We start from the raw sequence: 16,801 nt of genomic DNA, 5'->3' as shown, positions 1-16,801 counted from the left end.
TCAGCACTTGGAGAAGTGGAGAGAGACAAACACATGACAGTATAAGGTATTTGCTGATTTCCCCCTTTTCACTTTTATGTTTTTTTCAGCTTTCGCTGCTAGAAGACGCAGGTTTCAAAGGTGCTCTTCTTTACGCTGACCCTTGCAATGTACCAAAGTTTCAAAACCTGAGCAATAAAGCATTTATGGTAACATTAAACAGTGGGGGTGACCCTTCAACACCTGGATATCCAAGTGTTGGTGAGTATTTTTCCAAGACCATTTTTTTAAACTTGAAATAAACAGTAAGCTCTTAACTTAATAAATGGTTAGTTAAAAGCATAAGGCAAAAGTGATGTGTGGGCTTTGCTGTCTGTAACTATGTGTGTTACCCCTTCATGCTTCCCAGAGCCCTGTGCATCATAGGCAAACTGTTAATGGCATAAACCAGAATTGTTCAGGGTGCACACTTTAAGCATGATTTAGAAGTGTTTTGGACCTTGCATGAATGTAACTGTGATTCATGAAAGCAACCCCTCTTTTTTTAGGCTTCTGCGCAAAGCATTCCAAATCAGCTAAAACAGAAATTTACATGAGCCCCAATGATACTTTCAGTGTTCTGCCAACGGTAGGACTACCATATCTGGTCTGCATGGTGGTAGATGATTTCAAAGAGAGTTGTATAAATGTATGTCAAATGTGAAGAAATGTATATGAAAACATATGATTATACAGTCTTCGAAAAAAATGTAGACTGGAGCACAACCGGTACCAAACAAAATTGAGATTGGAAAAATGATAGTTTTGTTTCGTTTTTTTTGAAGCAGATGTACCTAGGGTTACATTGAAAGTATGAAGAAGATTTGGCCAGATATGTCTTCTCAAAAAATGAATTGTTTCCACACTGTCTTTTCCTTGCAACAAACTGAGAGTCTGAATGTCCACTGGGGTTCCTTACTGTAGCTGAAACAAAAGGCTCATAAATAATCTTTTTCTCCATTTCCCTCAGTTTCTGAAAGAATACATCTGCTACAGTTCAAATGCATGAGACTCTTTCATGCAGAGTGCACTATGATAAGAATCCCATGAGGCTTTGTCTTTGTGGAAACCCCATTTAACCTCTTTGTCTATGGATTTCATGGTAGTTCTCTTTCTCGTCTAACTTTAGCTACATGGAAAATGTCATCAGGGATTATCCCTGGATTGAGACTGGGAAAAAATCTAGTCACCTTTTCAAAGTTGTAGCTGATTGAAAAAGACAGGCAGCAAGTTATAATGTGTCAGATCCCCTCGATCAAAGGTTTCACAGAAACCCTTATGGGAGCATCTCCCATCATTTCCTTCTCCTGTGTTGCCAGATGGGAGGGGGTGTGAAGTTGGAGTGTGAAGTGGTTTATTATGGCTACGGAGGACATCAAGGACATGGGGTTGAGATATGCCAGGAATACCATCTGGATGGGAGGGGGAGTGACATGGTTTCATGGGAAAGGGGACTAACTAAGGGAATGTAGTTTTAAGTTAGGTTTGAGTGGGAAATCTTTATTCGGAGCTTGCCTTCTGTACCGTTCATTATGCTTCATTAAAACAGTTAAAGGGATCCCAGCCACCTGACTGTGATTGTGTGAATGCTCGAATGATCAGGTGCTGACATAATGCAGCTCTTTGCCACTAGAAAAAGAAGGTATCACTGCTAAGTGTTGACTGTTCTGCTGGTAGATTATTGGCAAAATGGTTTGTAGAACTTGGTATAGCTACTCTTATAAGCCTACCTCATGGATCTAGAGGTATCTGGAGGGCAGGGTCAAGGGGGCAAATTATGAAACCAACTATGTGCCATTATGACTCAAAATCTGCCATTTTGTGCATGAGTTGTGATACTGCATGCACATATAAAAGAAAAACAGCTTGTATTGTGATGGTGTGACACCTTCCTAGATCCTTAGTGGATGGAAGTCTATCTTTGTTAATAATATTTAATGTTGGCATGGGTGGAGAATGGAATCTATGAAACATATCTTTAAGGTGTCTTTAAGGTGTCATCCTTTGTTGACAATACCTATTTAATGGTATGTGGGAAAGACCTTGGGAGATGGGGCAAAAGATCCTGCCTACAGAATGGTCACATAAGAGAGGGCATAGCCTGCAACTGGATAGTGGGCAGAGCAAGAAGTTCAGAAGGGACCCTCTGTAGTTGCTCGGGCTGTAAAGGAGACAGCAGGAGATTTGTATTTTCAGACTTCAAGTTTCTGTTATGTAGCTTTACAATAAAGTAGAATTGGCTCATCTGGTCATGTTTCCTGTCTGGTCTACCTGGAAAGACTGACATGCTGGCAGCAGAAGATTCCTTTAAAATGTCAGTATTTTCAGAGGCTCATCTGTTAGGCATGTCAAAGAAGGCCTTCCACCACCCCTTCCCCATCCTGAGGAATTGTGCTTTTTTGCCATGCTTTCCATTTTTTAAAAAAGCATTGAGTTCCCTCTTCAGCCAGGCCCATCAATTTGGATCAACAACAACAACAACAGTAATTGTTTTGCTGGTTTTTTAAATTATAGACGAGAACATAGGCTAATATATAGACCAGAATATAAATGACCTATCTGGTATTGTACAGTTTTGAACATTATAACACAGGTATCGGCAATATAAATGTAGCAAACTTCCATGTGTGGATTCCAACGTCATAAACTTTAGGCAGCACAACAGGACTTTCTGCTCCATTCCTCCTTTCCCTTAGCCTTGCACACCCTCAGAATTATTATAGAGGGATTGGGACTTCTGCCAAAAATATTTTGACAGTGAGAGGAAAGGGCTGCAGTGGAGAGGTAGAGAATTGTATCTTCCTTCCTCATCAGCTGAATATATCTCTGCTAAGAGAAGCAATCAGCTGGATCGCACCTCATACACTCATTCCAGTATATAATTGGTAGGGTGAACATTCATATTTGTTTAAAGTTACACTTTTAAAAATATATATTTTAAAATATTCACTTCAAGCAGTAACAATTTGAGATATACAGATGACTCAAAGTTCTTAGAAGAAAGTAACGAAAACTTAGAAGAGCTCATTATGAAAGTAAAAAGTGAATGTTAACAATATGAGTTAATGTTAAATATTAAGAAGAGAAAGTTAATACTTAGCAAATTCACAGTTGATAGTGGTTAAAAGAAATAAAACTATTCCTACGTATAATTGGCAGGGCACATATCAATTAATAATATACTTAAAGCTACATTTTTAAAAAGGTTTATTTTAAAATATCCACTTCAGATTAATAATTTGACATACAATATGCAGACAACACCACTATTAATGAAAGTGAAGAAGATTTAGGAGAAAACATTAAGAAAGTAAGATGAAAAGTGAAAATATTGAGAAAAAAATACATAGTGAATTCATAGTTGATGGCAAATAAGTGAAGATGATAGTTTGTCGTCTTGGTCTCAAGAATAGGTAAGAGGACAGGGTTCTGGAGAAGTAGAGGATATTAATCCTAGGGAGAAACAGAATGCCAAACTTGGAAAAGAAAGATCATGAAAAATAAAGATATTTCTATGACAATAAGGGTTGGATAGTCAAAGAAGTAGTTTTTTCCAGTATTAATGTATGGTGATCAAAGCTGGACATTGAGAAGGAGTGAAAGAAGGAAGGAGGATACCTTTAAATTATGTATTTATAGACAGTTACTAAGAGTACCATGGATTCCAAGAAGAACCAATTAGTCAAACTTGGATGAAGTAAAGACTAACTGTTCCCTTGAGGCAAGGATTAGCAAACAGTTAATAACTTACTTTGGGCATGTAATATGAATGTATGATGTACTAGAAAAAAATACTATGGGAAGTTTGAAGGAAGTACAAAAAGAATAAATGGATAAGGTGGACTACTGGTTCAGGGATGCTACAGGACTGTCCTTGGAAGTGCCCTGAAGACGTGGTTTTGTCAGTGGACCTGGGGACCCCAGGCTGCTTCGGAGCCAATCAAGTGGCTGATAGGAATGTGTTTGCTGCTGCCGAGGGGTGTCTATTGTGTTTTTATGGTTTTTAATTTTGCAAGCTGCCCGGAGTCACCATGTGTGAGTTGGGTGGCTTTATAAATTTGTTTATTAAATAATAAATCAGAAAAGCAGATGGATTCTCCCCTCCAACCACCACAACTGCAGAATCCATAACTGGAGTTTTAAGACACTATTTGACCTTTACAGTATTGTAAAGGCACAGGATCCCAGGTTAAAGAGTGAAAGGTTTTTCATACTTCTTGCTCTTTTCTCCGTCTTACAGCCTCTTTGTGCCTTCTAGTTCTACAAGGAGGGGGCAAAACATGAAGGCTCAAACTGTGAAATTGTAACAAGGTAGAATATTTGTTGTAGTGGTGTGTCCATACCCTGGAAATTTTTCTTGAATTGTCACTAAATCAGCAGAGGTGACAATGCTGTGACGCGACATGACTGGATTGGCATAAGAAAAGCAAGCAAACCAGAAATACTTGCCTCATCGTCATGGAAGGGTGTTAGCTATTCACAGCATGAAATGCTGTGACAGCTCAGTGGGAAGGAATTGAGCAATTTCTCAGCATCTCAGACTACCTGACCTACTGTTCCCAGTATTGCCCTGAGGAGTGACACAAGTAAATGTAGCATTCTCCAGCTTTATTCTTGCTTATTTCACAGTGACGTTTGAAAAATGGGCTGCTGTTTATCGGTTTGCTTGACTCCACAATGCTTTATGCACCCTCTATGAAAAGTAAAGTTAATTGAAAATGGTTACAGCAGTCCTATGAAATTGGGCTGAATGTCTAGATTTGATGTGCTGTCTTTCTCATGAAGGCTTTTGGGGAGGGGGGATTCCATAGGTTTCAGGTAGAATTTCTGCAGGAAGGAAAATTAAACATTAGGCCACAAGGGGGGAGAATGTGTATAGGTGTGCTGTCCTTGCATGGGAATGTGTCAAGAATGTAGGTTACATCAAGAATGTAGTACACACACATGAACACCCACAGACAGACATTCACACACATGTATATACACATATAGTTTTATTTGTTTTGTTTTGTTATTTGAGGGCCAGTTCGGTCTAGTGGTTAAGGTTCCAGACTAGAAACCAGGAGACTGAGAGTTCTAGTCCCACCTTAGGCATGAAAGCCGGCTGGGTGACCTTGGGCCAGTCGCTCTCTCTCAGCCCATGAATTAGAATAGAATAGAATAGAATAGAATAGAATAGAATAGAATAGAATAGAATAGAATAGAATAGAATAGAATAGAATAGAATAGAAATAGCTTTACTGTCATTCCACTATACACCATACACCGAGTGCATAATAAAATAAAATTTCGTTGCAGTTGGCTCACAGACGCAATCAGACACTAAAATAAAAATACCATAATTACTATAAAATATATGTTCTTTGCACATTCCACATTCCACTTAAAAAAAAAACAACTTATTAAGTATTCAGGAGTCTAATAGCCTGGGGGACAAAGCTATTACCCAATCTGGTTGTTCTACATCGGATGAAGTGGAACCTTTTCCCAGAAGGTAACAAAGAAAACAGGCCATGATGAGGATGGGAGGAATCACTAATGATATTTCAAGCTCTGCACAGACAGCATGTATATGCAAATCCTGGATGAGAGGCAGTGAGATCCCAGTTATCTTCTCTGCTGCCCTTAACACCATCAGGTTCAGATGACAGTCAATTCCTGTCATGACGAATGGATCAATATTCAGTTGATCCCAAAAAAGTGGACCCTGAACCTGTCAGAAAAACACTAGGAAGAAAAAAAATGTTTGTGTTTTTTGTTATTCTGTTTTCATTGGTTTTTTTTTAATGTCATTATTTCTTTTAACCCTACCATGGATGTTTTAACTGTTGTTAATTCTGTAAGCTACCAAGAGTCATCAGACTGCAATGGGGTATAAATGTGATCAATCAATCAATCAATCAAGGTAACATTTGAATGTTATTATCAGACCTTAAGCAAAAAGTAACATATTTCATTTTTGTTTTGTTTTAGAAAATGAGGAAGATCCCTAATTAGGACTAAACAGTTTTCAATCTTGAACAATGTGATAATTTAATTTGGCATAAAATGTTTTTTATTTTAGCGGGATGAATCAAACATGTACCTGAAAATAGGCAAATAGTATAGAAAGGAAAAAAAAAATGTTTTTTTGTTCATCCCTGTTACTTAAGAGCCCCTTGCCACCCCATAAAAAAAAAAAATGATACAAAAATTGCATCTGGATGCACAGACACACAGACACACACACACATGAAAGGACAGATGTGCCTTTTTTGGCAGGTTGCTATATTTACCTGGTGTGTTGCTGGCAAGGAATTGTTTAGCTTCACATGAATACTGTAGTTCCAAGTTATTTCTTAAACCAAAACCTTTCATCTGATAGGAAAATGACTTGGTAAATGAAGATATGGAGAAAAGCTGTATCCAGACTGCCAAACTCCGTAGTATGTAAATAGCAAAACATCTGTGCTATGAGAAGGACTCCATTCCTAAGATAAGCCACTTGGTAATAGGATTTCTATCTCTGTATTTGGAAGAGGACAGAAAAATGAGGAAATTCTGAAACAGCTTTGAAGATGAGAGAACTGCTATCAGTTTTTAAAATGCTGAAATGCAACATCTTAATCCAAGAAATACCTCATCCTCTTGCCAAAAATTTCCAATGAAATACATTATTGAAGAAATAGTCTAATAAGAATGGAAGAAGGATGCTCTGAGAAAAATACCAGTTTTATTCTGGAAAACTATCAAAGTTTGCTTCTTCCATCAGTCCCATTCATCCTGAAGATGAGTTATTCATTCCAGATACCTTAGTACCCTTTGCTTGCTTCAGATCCGAATATGATTACATTATTGTTGATTATGTTTTGTTTCTTTTTTGATGTCCTCTCTGTCTTTGAAAGCTTTACTATAGTTTTATGCTCAGAATGTGAACACCTGTCACACTTTGCTTGTTCTTTTTTGCTTTCACCATCCTCTTAGTCCCAGGAAGCTTCTATACTGCTTTGACTTCTGGTGGGACTGAACAGCTGTGCTTGCGGGTTCAGCGGGCAGAACTGACAACACAGCAGTTTTTTTCAGGCTCAGGCAGGTTTTTCCTGAAGCCCAGGAGTGTTTTTCCAGATAAGAAAAACACCTGGAATCACCCCATCCGTCCTCTGGCTTGCAGCCAGAAGATCGCAAACAGTGTTTGCATTTGACTGGTAAGAGCAGCTGGGAGACTGGGATGTAACCATTTTCCAAGCCATGCTGTAGCCTTTTAAAGGACACTAAGACTGGCCACCCCATTTCTAAATCACCCAATTTATATTCCTTTTATGTATGTGTACCCTAAGAGAGGCTTTCTACAGCAAGAAGAAGTGGGTTCTCTTGGTGCTTATCAGGACTTCTGTTGAAATGCTGGATGAAGATTGGATAGGCGAGTTGAAAAAAATTAATGGAGAGATCAAGTTCCAAGCCATAAGTGAAACTGAGCTTCTGATGGAATGCCTCGGAAAAGAAGGGGTTATTACGTGTGGGAGGTCTCTTGAAGAGAAGTTGGAGTTTTTGAGGGGGGGCAGTTAGGCTGTTTGATATTTTTAAGAAAAATGCTCTATGCTTATTGTGGGGATATGTAAATGCTCTGGTTTATTTTGAAGTGGGATAAGGGTTTAAAAATATTTATCAGGATTGCTTTTAGGGTTTGGCTGATTTCTTTTCTTTTTAATGATTTGGATTAAGATTATTAAGGTATAATAAGAAAAAAAATAAATGTTTCCTTTTGGGTTTAATATGATTAAGATTACTAAAATTGTCATATTATCAAGTATAATGACATTCAATTTATTTGTTTTTTTAGTTTGATCTTTATTATAGTAGACAGGAATGTATAGAATAGTAGTAGGAAGGAAATAATTAAATAAATGTTATCTTTGGGGGTGAAGTCGATTAGGGAGTGTGTGTGTGTGTGTATGAGTGTGTGTGTGTGTGTGTATGTGTGTATGTATGTGTGTATGTATGTGTGTGTATACATATATATATAGATATACACATATACATATACATATATATGGGGAGGGAGCAACTGCATGTAGCGATTTTTATAATGTGCCAATGGAATGATTTATAGAAATAATGTGATTTTGTTTTAATATAGAGTAAGGGATTGATTATGGAAAATTGTTGTATATTCTTGCTGTTAAAAGTTGGAAGTTACCTCTTTTGGTAATTTTGAAAACATTCTCTTGTGATTCTACACTTTTTTAGTTTTTTTCTTTCTTTGTAAATTTTTGTTTTTCTGTAGCTTGTATCTTTGCTTGAAACTTAATAAAATTCTTATATATTAAAAAATGAATCTTCTATACTGCTTTATAGGAATGGAGATTGTGATGGTCTGACAATGTGTTTGTTTATGTTGAATTTAGAAGGCTGCCAACTCCATAAAGACTCTGGGTGGTATGTAACATTAAAAAAAGTAACTACAATAAAACAAAGAAAAGAATGATGTACATCCGGAAGAGAAAACATTCAGTCTAACATATAAAATCTTAGAAATGTCTCACCCAGGTCCTGGGGGAAAAGCCAAGTTTTAAGACAAATTTAAAACACTTTAACACCTTATAACAGATTTCCAGTGATGCTTAATATTATTACTTTAATAAGGAGACATCACATCCAACTTTGGTAGGCTTGGAAAGTAAGCAGAGTTGGGTTTAGTCAATAATGGGAGATCACAAGAGAATCATTAGTCTATAGACATGTAGTCACCAGGAGTCAAACTCAGCTCAGGATTAACATTACCTTCACATTTTTAAATTGAGTATAGTCAATTATTCTGCAAAATTTGAGAAGATCATGTGTAATTTGCATAAGCACACACACTGTGATTTCAATGTATACTCACTTCCTTTTAATGAGTCCAGTAATTTGTTTCTAACATATTCTGACTCTTATTAGATTGTCTTTGCTGTTTGATGTTTTTATGATCCTTTATTCCTTTAAGGGAGTGAACTCTGCAGTCAGAATTCCCTGGAAATTCAACTTGCTTATTTTCCCAGGTTTGGGATTATGGAGCCCCTCTTAGTTCAGCTTAGTTTTGGTCTTCTTGTTGGCTGTGTTTCTTTCATATGTATAATTTCTTTTCTTTTGTTTGTAAGCTTCCCAGAGTCACTGAGGAGTCGGGCAGCCTCAAAATAGGAATAAATAAATGTTGCCTAGCAGTTTAACCATGCAGGTGCCCTATGACCTCAAATCTTCTTTGGTGGATGATCTTGACTTTCCCAATATTTCTATAGATCTTATTGGTGTGCTGTTTCAAGGCAGTGTGTAACACAAAATTTTGATTTCAGTAGCTGCATCATTTTTATGGCATTATTATTATTAGTAGTAGTAGTAATCTACAATTAAATTCATAGTCAAAGACTGGTGAAAACTTAATAATTCAAGTCCTAAGCAAGGACCTAAGAATTATTAAGATAGTGTCTGAGGATATAGGCAGTTCTAAGCACAGTATTTTTTTTTTATTTTTTATTTTTGTAAAATTAGGGTGTTCAGGTCTGATAAATTCAAAATTTCCAAGTATTGAGGGAGTCCTTTAGGTATTGATCCAAGGGCTCCAGTCACAATTGGTATAACAGCACATTTCTTTTTCCATAAGTGTTCAGCCTCAATCTGCAAGTCCCAGTATTGTGTAATTTTTTCAGATTGCTTTTCCTCCATCATCATCATCATCATCATCATCATCATCATCATCATCATCATCATCATCATCTCATAAAAACAAACCAGTGGAGGGCTTTAGATTTTTTTAAATATATTTAAATAAATACTGTACATGTATAAATTATAAATCATAATTATTTATAATTAATTTGGTACTTTCAATGCATCAGTATGCATGTATTCATAGAAATCACTCTGCTAATATATCCAAGCAAAATGGAAGTTAACTGCATTTACCTATTTATTAAGAGTTAGCATCCCAGTTGCAGCACTTTTGACTTGAGCTGGCACAGCCTAGGAATAGCAGCAAAGTTAGTTGCAGAGGAAGGAAGGTCTTGCAGAAATTGCAGTTCAGCCCAATGAGTTTGACTTGGGCCAGTAGATATTTTATATTTTGCAATAATGAACTGATTGAGATTGTGTGCTATAACGGCCTTTGTTTAGCAAAAGGTGAAATAACCAAGCATGTTTGGGGATAAAATGATTGGTGGCTGTTAACCTTGGTGATTGTATGCTCCCTCTGAATTTAGAGGCAGAATCAATCCAAATGTGAGCTGCTGAAAACATGAGCAGAAGGATGCTCTTCTCCAAATCTGTTAGGTCAATGTGGGAACCGAATGCATACCTACATAGGTCCTTGAAACCTTTCCTGTAGAATTCTTTGCATCCTTGATGGTTCACCATTACAGCAATAGGCAGGTTTGATTGTTTGTTTATTTAATACAATTTAGAGGCCACTCAACTCCAAATGACTCTGGTTGGTAAGAAAATGAGAGAAAACTTATCATTAGTATCCAGAAGGCAAACTCTGAATAACAATAAATCAGCCTATAGGGGTTCAACAACAACTCTGCCCCAAGGCCTGGAAAAACAGTCAAGTTTTCAATGACTTTCTGAATGTTGGAAAGGTCAGATCTCTGGGTGACAACTGTCCCAGAGGGCAGGCACTGTGATAGAGAAGGCATGCTTCTTGAATCCTGATCAATGACACTGTCATTGATCAGGATCAATAGGGAGCTTAAAGCACCCATTTTGCCCAATCTCACTGGACAGGCAGAAACAAGTGGAGATAGGAGATTGTTCAAATAGCCAGACTGTATGCCATGTTCAGCGAACAGCTTTCTGGGTCATATCCTCTGGTCATTTGTGGGCCTCTGAATTATTAGACAAATTCCACAGGCTCCCAGCATTTCTTTTGTTAGATTCCTGTCAATCAGATCCCTCCATATTTCCTGGCTTTCCTTCACATCCCCTCTAGACATCCATACTGTATTTTCTCATTTTATCTGTCTAAAACCCAATTAAACAGATATTCCCCTTGAGCATCCACTGGCTTACATGAGGCAAATAGATTTCAGTGGCATTTATTCATGGGGGAAAATAACCTTCAAGAAAGTAAAACTGGAGTGGGATCCTAGAAGGAGCCTATGTAAGTGTGTTTCTAATTTCTTTTCTTTTAGACTGCATCAATGCTTTTTTTTCTTCTTCAGACTGTGTGAAGTTATCATGTGGAAACTAAATATATATCTGTGTACTGGTGTGTGCATTCAAGACAAAATATAAAATCTGCCTGGAAACAAGGAGATTTTCTTCAGACCCTCACCTACATATCCTTGATACTTCAGGATCTTGAATGTGCACGCTTATTAGGCTGCTGTGCCATAAGCTAAGCATGAGACTTTTGTTTTTTTGTTTTTTGTATAGGTATACAAGGATGAAGGTACTAGCTTACTGTTGTTGTTTATTCGTTTAGTCGCTTGTCAGGGCAGCCATGCTCAGAATAAGACTCAGACTCATTTAGAAGGTCTAAGGATTTCTGGTTTTATTTGAACGGTGTGCGTGCAAAGAGAAAGACGGGAATCCTTATGTGGTGACAGGGTGCCCTGTTTATACTTTGCTGGTGGACGTTGTGCTTCTCTACCCTTGGGCCAGGACCGGATGGGTGCTTGAGACCTCGATGCATCAGCTGATGGGCGATCCCGGCAATCTCCTTTGTCTCCCTGTCTTCGGACCGGGTGCGTCCCCTGAAGGTGTTTCCCCAATCTTCTGATAGGCGTTAACTACTGCCTGATGGGTGCTCCCATTATGTTGGGCATTACTCTGTGGACATGCGTGCCTGAGGGAGGTGTGAATGCATCCCAGGGGGAAATGCGAAGGCGTTCCCCTTGCCGCTTGATGGGTGCTAAGTTTGGTCTGAAGGGCTTATCTATTGTGTTGGGGGTTCCCTTCTGGATATGGGTGCTTGAGTGATTTAGGGATTATGCTTATCCCTTCCTCTTACCTAATGTGCATGTTCCCCGTTGTGATGCACATATGCCTTGCAACGGGGAACATGACACGCTTCCGACTCTTTGTGACTTCATGGACCAGCCCACGCCAGAGCTCCTGTTGGTCATCAACACCCCCAGCTCCCCCAGGGATGAGTCCATCACCTCTAGAATATCATCCATCCATCTTGCCCTTGGTCGGCCCCTCTTCCTTTTGCCCTCCACTTCCCCAGCATCAGCATCTTCTCCAGGGTGTCCTGTCTTCTCATTATGTGGCCAAAGTATTTCAGTTTTGCCTTTAATATCATCCCCTCAAGTGAGCAATCTGGCTTTATTTCCTGCAGTATGGACTGGTTTGATCTTCTTGCAGTCCAAGGCACTCTCAGAATTTTCCTCCAACACCACAGTTCCAAAGCGTCTATCTTCCTTCTCTCAGCCTTCCTTATGGTCCAGCTCTCGCAGCCATATGTTACTACGGGGAACACCATTGCTTTAACTATGCGGACCTTTGTTGTCAGTGTGATGTCTCTGCTCTTAACTATTTTATCGAGATTTGTCATTGCTCTTCTCCCAAGGATTAAACGTCTTCTGATTTCCTGACTGCAGTCAGCATCTGCAGTCATCTTCGCACCTTGAAATACAAAGTCTTTTACTGCTTCTACATTTTCTCCCTCTATTTGCCAGTTATCAATCAGGCTGGTTGCCATAATCTTGGTTTTTTTGAGGTTTAGCTGCAAGCCAGCTTTTGCACTTTCTTCTTTCACCTTCATCATAAGGCTCCTCAGTTCCTCTTCGCTTTCAGCCATCAAAGTGGTATCATCTGCATATCTGAGATTGTTAATGTTTCTTCCAGCGATTTTAACTCCAGCCTTGGATTCCTCAAGCCCAGCATGTCGCATGATGTGTTCTGCGTACAAGTTGAATAGGTAGGGTGAGAGTATACAGCCCTGCTGTACTCCTTTCTTGCTTACTACAGTGCATTTATCATGCTGTAAACCCTCTCTCACATACCCTTACATGATGTGAAAGATTGTCTCTAATAGGATGAGAATGAGTTGGAAAGGGGAGTTGAGGGATATATGAAGACTGGAGATTAGAGATTGTTGGATATCATAGCTATGTAAAATGCCAATTGCTGGAAAGATAATGCCTGTATGCTCTTCTCACAGTCTCTAGTTAGTCACTATAGGAGGAGGGATGTGTGACTTGATAAGCCATAGGTCTTATCCTTCTGAAGCCCTTTTGATTCATTGTGTAAAGTAATCAGTTAAGAAATATGTATCTCTATTTACTTAAATCATGATGTATGAATAGAGACTGTATGATGCATTTGTGATGTGTGTTAAGACTTCTTCATATGAAGCCCAGAAGAGCCAAGAGTTGAGAAGAAAGACTTGAGATCTGCAAGACCAGAATCAAGTGAAACAACCAAGTCAAGAAACAGAACTGAAGGATCAGATCATGGAGGTGCCTAGTCTAATAAGAAAAGTCTATGTAGCTTTTCTTGTCTAATGCTCACAAGCCAAAGAACTAAGGATTCCTGATGTTCATTCAGGAAGATCCTGAGGGTAGAAATGCCTCTGGGTTAAGGAGGAAGTTAAAAATCTTGGACCATAAATTATATGTAATAAATCAATCAGGTTCTCTCCTTTTATGTGATCCTGTCTTAATAAACTTTCAAGTCATGGGGTGTGGGGGAGAGAAAACTAAAAGTATGTAGATTTCTGTTTCAAAGGAGGGATGGACATGTAAAGGTTAACTCAAGATGTATTTAAGAGATTTGAAGGATTCAAAAATAAATGAATAAGCACTAAAATGCTTGCATTCAACCACAAACAGGGCACACCATGACAGAGTGAGCCAAAGAAGAAGAAGAAAACGTTATTGGCAAGCATTTGTCAAGTGCTCATTCAATATAAATTCATGAGTGTTAACAGGCACTACAATATCACCTAGTTAATTCAGCAAATATTTGGGATACTGGTGAGCTTCTCTGAGCTCAGGTTCAGACACAAACAATGGGGGCTCATAAAGCTCACCCCTGTATGAGAGATGAGATATAAAGTCCCCAAATTCTTCTCTGACTCATATCAAAAGTCTTGGATTTGAGGGATCTCATGCAATTTCTAACTTAAGGCAAAGCAAGCTTCAGAAAGCTCACCCTCAGCTAGGAAATGTTAAAAAACTTGTGCTATACTCATTGTAATAGCAATACAAAAATAGTCAAATTACTTCTCAAATTCAATATATCTTCCTCAGACTGCATACATTAGATGGCATCTTTATGCACTTCTGGACTCTTTAATATTTCTTGTAAGAAATGTTCAATGTGTGATAAAGTTCACGGTCTGGTTAAACTTGGTAGACATTGTGTCATTGTCCTGATAGACATTATATCATTGTAGGTCCTCAGTAGGTATGGCTCAAAGACAGAGGCTACTAAACACCTGTGAGCACATCTGCATCCAAAGCAGTAGAAAGCATTGGAAGCAAGCACTAAAAAGTCAGGTGGCTGATTGTTTAAGCAATTAAAGGTGTAATTAGGTTTATAATTGAACCTTTGCTGGTGTGTATTCTGAATCAGCCAAGCAAGAATAAACCCACCAGCCTTTCGCTCAGCTTGATAACTACTCCAAACCTCTGCTAGCTAGCCTTAGAATTCATGAATTTGACAGTGGGGAAAAGAGAGAGAGAGAGAGAGAATGAGAGAAAGAATGAGAGGCTATGCAAGTACACATTAGATGGCCCATCCTATTCTCATTGGCTGGAGAATAGCTCTGAAGGAGTTTCCTTTGTTCTTTGCTTCTGTTTTTATCTTGCTGTTCATTTGCTTGTTGAAGTTTTAATTATTGTTTTTATGGCATGGGTTTTAATAGAGTACTGTTCTGCAAGCTGCCCAGGATAACAGTCTCCTCCCCAACACATTTCCCCTTAAAGTTCTTCCTCTCTGGGAGGTTTCGTAGAAAGCTGTTGTTTCCTGATCTTTCTTCTAGAGGGAGATCCTTTAGAAGAATGAAGAATTATTCTCTTTGTTGGCTGCAACCATGCAGCATTCGCAGGATCCAATACTTTTATCAAAATGACAAAAGCAGCATTGCCCCATTGTGTTGTAAATACCATCCCTTTTGTACAGATGTGCAACATCATGATGCATTACCAAAGAGGGAGAGTTTGTAGTGTGATGCTCCCTTTGTCATTTGTACTCCTTTGATCCCTCCACCCCCCACCTCCCCTGATGATGCTTCTGGCTTCCATGTTTTCTTATGATTATATTAAAATTGTGTTATTTCTGACTGAGGCTTTGTCCTGCATTGCCCAGTTTTGGAGGACAGCACCTTGAAGGCCACACCAAGATGACATTCAAGGCCAAATGTAGCCCCTGCCATCCCCCATAGCATTTTGCTACTACATTGGGAAATAAAAAATATCCAAAATAACCCTCTTAGAGGCAGCTGCAACCTTCCGCTTGTTGTGATCCTGCTTTCTAAAAGAGAAGAGCTATTATTTTGCACTGCAGCTAGACTTGAAGTATGAGTGAATATATGCTGGAACTTGGCCTACATTTCTCAAGTCTTCTCAAGTCTACAAAGAAAACTTCTTTTTTTCCTCTCTCTCTCTTTTTAAACATTATCTGATAATGATTAAGCTCACTCTATTGTTGAAGGAGGCTGGTTTTATTTTATTTTATACAACTTTTCTGCACTTTGAAACCTCCCTAAGTATATTTCCCACCTGGAAGCCCCATGGAAACAGTCATCACACAGTGACTTCCTTGGAGTTAATTGGTGTGTGGGAGGGATGACCATGAAATCAGGACATTGATATGGACATCCCTTGGCTACTTCATAATAAAATGAGTACAAGAACACCACAAGAACTTCTCCTTTGAACAAAACTTCAAAAGCAAATTATCTTTCATTGGATTGAATGAGAACTGGTAGAAAAAAGGAGCAGACTTCTTCTGGACTGCAAAGATGTCTATTCAAAACAACTTGTGGGTATGCTTGAAATGCAGCTGAGTTCTCTCTGGTTTCTGCGTTTTCCTTCTTCTGCCATATTTCCTTCTACTGTTGTGCACATGAGCTGGCCATAACAAGCTCCTGCAGTGTACAACAGTCTGCTCCAATAAAGGACAAAGCAGAAGATGTTGTACAGTTTGCCTCTTACCACAATCATGTTTCTCTGGTCCTGTGGAAGAGCTCCCCCACACTCCCCCCACAACCCTGTTGACTCTCAGATTACCAATCTGGGATTTAGAAAGTCTTAAAGTCTTTCAAATGACCCATGATTCTCCTGCTCCAACAGGCAGGCCCTTTTTTGCATTAATGGCCATACCATCCTCTGCAAGGCTTCTTAGTCATGTCTGCTATACTTTCTAGCAGAAGATGGTCTGGTGTTTGATGCTTCATTGCAATTAGAAAAAAATATCCATGATTTCAACTGTTTCCAGTCTGCAGTGTGATTATGTAGATGTCTAGCATTCTCCAGGGGCTATTCCAGTGAGAATGTGCAGTTTGTTTCAGGGAACTTTAGACAGCCAATGGTAATTTGGCTGCTACTGTCCAGAAAGGTATCATGTCAAATCCAATCCATCCATATAACAGGAGAACATGACTTCTAGCACAATGAAACATTTGGGTGTGTCCATATGTGATTGATGACAATAGGAATTGGTGGTTTCTGTTATAGCATGGAATTGGGTTTATTTAATTTAGATTTATTTACAGTATTTATCTAATTTAATTTAGAGTTGGTGAGAGATCAATTTGGTTTGCTGGGCATTGTGAAGCGACCAGATTCCTACTTCCAAAATCAGTGTATGTTGGGAAAGTGTG

General features: G+C 38.6%; 1 protein-coding gene across 2 annotated transcripts in view; it reads left to right on the top strand.

Annotated features, from left to right (window-relative positions):
• The window catches only part of NAALADL2 (N-acetylated alpha-linked acidic dipeptidase like 2), a 443,576-nt gene that overhangs the window by 150,427 nt on the left and 276,348 nt on the right, over window positions 1-16,801 (top strand). For both annotated transcript variants that reach the window (XM_063306434.1, XM_063306433.1), the window contains exon 4: window positions 90-240. In XM_063306434.1, coding sequence (XP_063162504.1) covers window positions 90-240 — 151 coding nt within the window. The remainder of the gene's footprint in view (window positions 1-89; window positions 241-16,801) is intronic.

Source organism: Candoia aspera, chromosome 6 (assembly GCF_035149785.1).
Source record: "Candoia aspera isolate rCanAsp1 chromosome 6, rCanAsp1.hap2, whole genome shotgun sequence".
In the NCBI taxonomy this organism is placed as follows: Eukaryota; Metazoa; Chordata; class Lepidosauria; order Squamata; family Boidae; genus Candoia; species Candoia aspera.
This window is presented reverse-complemented; position numbering and strand designations above follow the sequence as displayed.